General features: G+C 38.2%; 1 protein-coding gene across 1 annotated transcript in view; it reads right to left on the minus strand.

Moving 5' to 3' along the window:
* Positions 1 to 36: 36 nt before the first annotated feature.
* LOC143449119 (uncharacterized) overlaps positions 37 to 6,918 on the minus strand; it is a 75,431-nt gene continuing 68,549 nt past the window's right edge. Inside the window, exons 26-31 of the mRNA XM_076949194.1 lie at positions 2,301 to 2,410; positions 1,988 to 2,195; positions 1,743 to 1,884; positions 1,434 to 1,600; positions 947 to 1,117; positions 37 to 843 (exon numbers count right to left, since the gene is read on the minus strand). Coding sequence (XP_076805309.1) covers positions 643 to 843; positions 947 to 1,117; positions 1,434 to 1,600; positions 1,743 to 1,884; positions 1,988 to 2,195; positions 2,301 to 2,410 — 999 coding nt within the window. The 3' untranslated portion in view covers positions 37 to 642. The remainder of the gene's footprint in view (positions 844 to 946; positions 1,118 to 1,433; positions 1,601 to 1,742; positions 1,885 to 1,987; positions 2,196 to 2,300; positions 2,411 to 6,918) is intronic.

Consider the following 6,918-nt stretch of genomic DNA (forward strand, 5'->3'; position numbering starts at 1 on the left):
TTGAAAGAGAAGTGAAAAGCACAGCTGTATTAGCGAAAATACATGTGTTACAGTATTTGCATAAACGTACGTGTTTACAGCAACACCAAATGCTATGTAGTCCAAAATGCATAGTTTTACTACTTTGCATTAGATTATCAGATGAAACTTGAAAAATATTTTGAGGAAGAAAGCCTAAAATTGCATATAGACCAGATTCAGATGAATTTCGCTATCGAAGAAATGTGAACATAAGGCAGCAAAACAATCTTTAATTTGCATCGGTAAAAATGGAGGTTGGTCAATTCAACCCACGGGTGACCCAGCCCGGTATGTGCAAGTCCAGGACAACTCAATCAATGTATGAATAAATCCAAAACAATAGAACCTAAAAGCTATTGGACTCGCAGAAGTTGGTTGGGTCGTCATAGGTTGAATCGAACTTGAAGCAGCAGAAATACACAAAGTTTAATGCGGTAAGGTGATTAGCTTACTAAAAACATTAAATATAAACATAAGTGCATGCTTTAAAAATTTTGAAGAAACGACATCAAAGAGAGTAAAATTCACCAAGTGGTTTGTACGAGAATATGTGCTTGTATCCAACACAGGAAGCTACCGTGGCAATGTTAAATATACCAGAGCACAATACCCCGTGATCAGTCAGTGGCTTTGACTTTCGCTTGAGGAATCGACAGTTGCAACTCTGGTATCGGTTTTCCTTGTTTGTGCTGTTGTAAGGTATTTAGGACTACTCGATGAAAATCGTTTGAACGGACAGCATAGGAAACGATAGGCTGTTGGCCACCATACATCTCTCACATCACCCTTACGGACGCACAGTAAAAGAAAAAGACAGAATCCCTGCACAAAATGGAAAAAAATAATATTCTTCGAATAGCATACCACATAGTCGTCAAAGGTGACGTTGTTGAACGAAGTAGCAAACACTTTAGATCTTGCTTACCTGAAAAGAGGCAGCTAAGGTAAAAAGCCAGTTCATTATAGTGAAGTAAGTGATGTTATCTGAAAGCAGCAAGAAGTAACCCAACAACCAAACTAAACCAAGTGTGCTTGCAATAGTCACTGCTACCAAAAGCTGTTGTCGAACTGTTTTCTTCGTAGTGCTAGAAGATACCTAGCATAAATTGAATGAAAATGTAACAATGAAACGTCAGCCGAGTTAGTATGATCGACTGAGTGGTCCGGCGGAAAAGAGACGAAAAACCTTGCTTTCAATACCAAGTTGCAAAATTATATCAATTACACCAAAACTGCACAGAGTAAGGAGCTCTAACGAATATTCCCGAAGACCCTTTCATAAGGAAAACGTCTTAGCACGCTCCGAAAATGGAGAAAAGATTTGAAATGATTCTGAAACTTTGGGGTTGAAACGCCCTGAGAAACATTTAGGCACGCTCTGAAAACTAAAAAATACCATAATAAACATGCACCTGCTTTCTATTCCAAGTGATGTTTCTTATGACGAGATAAAATACAACCAAGTTGAAGATGAGAACCAGACCAACAGGAAGCAAGAAGGAGAAGTAAAGCGAGTAACCATGCAACCAGCACATGTTATCTGCCAACATGGCCGACACTGCCATCTCCGAGTCTGGTACTACAAAAAAGCATACAAAGTTGATGTGAATGTATTCATTGACAGAACAAAATAAAAATAAGATAAACTAAAACAAAAAGATATCAACTTAAAGGAACGATTGCAAAAAGAAGCTTAACTACTAAAACATAATTGCGCTTACCAGAGTTACACATGGCAGGTGTATCTGGATGTTCGGATACAGATAAGGCGACAGCGGTGTTGACTGCCACTATGATTAGTGGGATGCCGTACGACGCAATAAATGTTTTTGTCAGATATCTCTGCCAGGATAAACCCATAACCTAACAAAACACAATACAATGCAAATCAACTGAACATCGGTAAAGCTGACGAAAGGTTAAGGTTGGATGAAACAGAAACGAAAGGCACTTAATTCATACAAACCTGGACAAACGACTTATAGAGGACGTGTGAGTAAACAGCCATCCAGCACCAAGTACATAGAAGAAAATAATGCAACAAAACGGCGCTAGCAATGCACCCAGCAACTTGTCGTCGCTTGTCCATGCCGGCAAGAAAGACAATGTAGGCCAACAGCAAGTTGATGCAGACGTTTATGAGGACTTTAATTGGACGTCTATTTCGAATGTGTCTAGATCAAAAAGGCATGTTTCAATAAACTCTACTAAAACAAGCTACAACAGTATAAAGCCAGAAAACGACGAATGTTTGTGAAAACGCTCGGTGAAAAACTTACTTTGGTACGACCAGCAGAAGAAAGGTAAACGCCAAAAATACGATTGAAATGCTGCATCCTACTGTGGTAAGTGTTGACAATACAACATCATCTGGAATGTCGTAAATCGCCTGGGAACAAATTTCCATAAACAGTTTGTTACTTTAATGAATTAAAACATCTGCGATCAATTCGGCAACATGCGCTTGGTTTCACAGCACAGTAACATCAAAAACAGAGTGGGTTTACCAGCAACATCGCAAAATTAGTTAGATGATTGCATTGGCATTCGGGTGGATTCGAACCATCTACCAAACAGCAACCATCTGTTGACCATGAACTAGTTGAAAAATTCCAAAAGGCGCAAGTCTCATTCACGTAAGACAACTAAAAAATAAAAAAGGACTTGCAAGATCACCATACTAGGAATAGCAGAAGATTCTGTATAGCAAAACGTAACTATAAATTAGTTACAATTTGTAAATACAAAACAAGGTCATAAGATATTTCTCCCACCGTAAAAGGTCGTTCATTTGCCATTCTTCCACCGGTGACGTTAATAGTCAAATGCTTAATTACCACAGGATCTGTAAGGCCATTGATGCGTTGATTTTCCACATCCGCTGATGCAACCTAACAACAAGTATTATAACTATAGACGACGAGCGATTTGCCGTTATACACGGAAAAATATTTCTCTTCAACAATTTAGTCCTACTTTGACCTTTCAGTCAGGTTGAAATAACCAAGTGGTAGGCTACCTTAATCCCAAACATCGGTATAATCTAAATTACCCAATAACAACCCTATAACTGTCCAAATTTTGGCTCGACTTGGCATTTTATTTACCAACCTACTACTCCTAAAACTAAAATCTCAAAATAATTCAAAAATACGGGAATTTCTGTGCTGCTATTTCTTATGCAGTGGGATTTTTCTGTTATGAATTTATTTATGTATTGCCTGATCATGCCGGTATGATATCAATATGTTGTCTATGTGCATTGCCCAGTAAAGGCTTTCTTTTATTTGTTCTTGTGTGATCTTGCCCATATTTGGAACTGTTTACCGGAAGGGCTGAACATGAGCAAGCATCGTACATGCCTTGCTTAAGAGCAAAACAGTGGCATCAACGCTGGGTATCGAACACTGCTCGCACCAATGCAAACTCGGCGATCTAACCGATCCACTACCGAGCCTACAAGTTGACACTGCATGTTGTTTAAACAGGACATTAGTTGTCAACCACAAAGAGCTCTTGTTTAAAGCAAAAGCACACAACTACTAAACACTAAAGTCGACAATATTTTACCCAGTTTGCCCGTTCAGCTGATGGGAATAATTCACTTGTGCGATGAGCAAGGAACACGACCCGCACAGAGGTGGAATTCGTCCCGTCTACATTTCTCTTTTTTCTTCTTGTTGTTTCCGCTCTTCGAGCGATTTCCAACGCTTCGGCCGGGACACTTATAGCAACAGGTTGAAACTCATTGGTCGTGCCAGACTCGTCGGTGTAAACCTTCGGCTGAAACTCAGTAGCGGCGGTGACGTCCGTTTGATCAACAACCTGATTGCAAAGAAGTAACGGTTGAATTGAAACATTTTGTTGTTTCAAACGCGCTGATTAAGTCTAAAATAATCTAATATTCAGTTAGTGATATGAAACTTGAAAAGGGCAAGTTTTACCACTGAAAATCTATCTGATATGCGCAGTGAGCATCAATCGCAAGCGAACACAGTACGAGCCCAACAGAGTTGACTGCCAGTTGTGCACACTGCATAGTCATAGTCACTGCATAGCTATATATTTACTTTAAACTTACACTGTCTATTTTACGTACTATCTAGCTATAAAACCATTAATATTTTGATGAAATATATAGTGAGAATACAAATTATGGAAGAACCTTGTTAACTTTTTGTAATGAAAAGTTATAACACAAAACGAGTAGCACATTTAGTGTTAGCGCTGATAGCGAATCTCTATTACTTTGAGAATTCTACTAATTAGAAATACATCGGTACTTGGTCTTGCCTTAAAACTACCATTCCTATTATATCATTAGTAACTCACCTCGGCTGCTATGTTTGGTGTACGTATGCTGACGGATGTTTGATTATCTTCTAACTGTACATGGAAACCGATCGTAGTTAAAGCATTGAGAACTTCTTCGTCAGCGTTCAATAACGTCTCGTTACTTGATGCCGTGTCGTCATCATCGAGGACAAGTAACTTTTGAGTCACGTGATCGCTTATGCTTACCACTTTCCGAAATATGGAGTCTGTGACCTTGGCAAATAAAAAGGCTATTTTGTGGTATTTTAACTCATTTGCATCAAACAAAGAAACAATGAAAAAATCAATAACTTTACCAACCAAGTTAACTTTAATTGGCAGTTGTTAAATAAAACTCGCCTAAACACCTCTTTCCGAAAAAAAAATAATAAGAAAACTCATTTCTGTTTATTTATAAATTGCGTTCACAATATTAGGACCTTAACGTCCTCCAGACAACAACGAGATAACAAAAAAATACCTCAACGTCGTCAGTACTGTTAGACAAGTCGACAAGCGCATTCACGACAAGCATTGTTTCTTCATTAGTGACTTGATCGACAACTGAGGTGTGCAAATCCAACTCAGTAAGTACTTGCTCAATGTCTTTAGATGTTATGCTAGCAAAATTTGCCTTAAACACAAAAATGGCTAAAGTATATTCAGTTGTAGTTTGTTTTTCTGCTCGTAGTCACATCGAATTTACAAAGCGTTTGGATGAAATTTAAAACATTTTGTGTACTTTAGCATAGGAAACTTAACTAAGAGTTGATAAATATATGTGGAAAGCGTTCGTACCTCAGACACTATCATTGCGATGGTGTCATTTGTGCAGTTCACATAACTAAGTGTATCCAGGGCAAAAAATGGACGTACGACTCCAGTTTCAGGAAAGGCCCGGCAAGTGATTGACGCTTGCGGAAATCCTGATAAAAGAATCAACAATTATGCTTAACATACGATAAAAGCTAACGTTACGATTAGGAACAAGGGAAGTTTTGGGTACAACAAGATGGGAAATAAGCTAGGTTTCCTACCTGCTGGACAAAACTCGTTTGAGTAAACCACAAAATCTACTACTGTGGAGTTAAACGTGAAAATTAACCCGGCCTCTGTGACTTCAGAAAAAGAACATGTTGCTGCAAATAAACAATGAAAAGAAGACTGTTGAATGCAAAAGTCAAACCTTTAGTTTAAATTAAAAAGAAGCCAAAAATAGTTTACTATACATTACTCTGCGTGTACTGTTAGCGGTATGAAAGAACCGGAAACGACTTATAAGTTGACAAGTTTTCTCGTAGGTAAGCTAATTACCTGCACAAAAAACGGTTGGGTCACCGTTAAAACCCTCCTTACAGCGACAGACTGCATCATCTTCGATCCAAGAGCAAGTCGCGTTGGCAGCACACGGGTCTGCATCGCATGGGTTCACAGGAATTTCAACTCCAGGGATTTCTGAAGGCGTTGGTCAATAAAACAGCAAAAAATGTTTCAACGTTCAACAAATAACGGGCCTGGTAGCTGTAGTTCAAGATTATTTCACTATTGTTTTAAAAATACAGCTATGTTTGACAATTCAAGGAAGTAAAGTCACTTCACCAGATTACCGTGAACGCAACTAATTAATAAGAACAAAACGGCACCAGGTAGCCTATACTTTAATGGATCAAAAGTGTTAACATGAATTTTCAGTTTGTAATTTTCTCAATCCATTTAAGTTAGTTAATGGAAAAAAACGATTGATTCTTGTCGCACGACCAAAATTAGTTAATACGTTTTTCTGTTCTGAATTAATTTCTTTAACTCTTATGTAGCCATACCATCACAAGTGAATCCATCACCGGTATAACCAAATCTGCAAAAGCACTGAAAGCTTCCAAAAGTGTTGACACAATTGGCTTGTGAATGGCAAGGAACACCCAAGCATTCATTCATGTCTAAAGAAATTTTATAGCCAACTTAATAACTCAATTTCTATGGTAACGTAGCAGTTGATGATAACTTCTAAACAAAACGGCAACCTCCCTGTGGCACTAAGTGACAAAATATAAAAAACTTTCATAACAACACACGATGAGTCCAGAAGCATTCACGAGTTCATGAAGCCTATCACAGATTTTTAAGGCAAACCTGTGCAAGTGAATCCATCGCCTAAAAAGCCATCATCACACATGCAAGTAAAACTACCGTCTATGTTGTGGCATTCAGCTTGAGAATTACAGGGAGATCTTTCGACACATTCGTCGACATCTGGAGATAGACAGAAACAAGTTTACAGTTTTTTTATGAACAAAAAATTTATATGATGAAAACATAAAATGATCGTTGAAAGCTGTCAACAAACCCAAACAATCCTGCCCACTTCCAGAGTAACCATCACGACAAATACATGTAAAACTTCCAATCATGTTTAGGCAGTCTGCTTGCTCATGGCACGTGGCTTCATTCAAACATTCAACAACATCTATAAACAAAAACGAATGCGTAAAATAGGCTACTAGAAAAACAAGAAATAAAAAGTCATTTATGGTGGTTTCTCTTTATATTCACCTTCACATGAAAGTCCATTTCCAGTAAAGCCTG

Source organism: Clavelina lepadiformis, chromosome 3, assembly GCF_947623445.1.
Source record: "Clavelina lepadiformis chromosome 3, kaClaLepa1.1, whole genome shotgun sequence".
NCBI lineage: Eukaryota > Metazoa > Chordata > Ascidiacea > Aplousobranchia > Clavelinidae > Clavelina > Clavelina lepadiformis.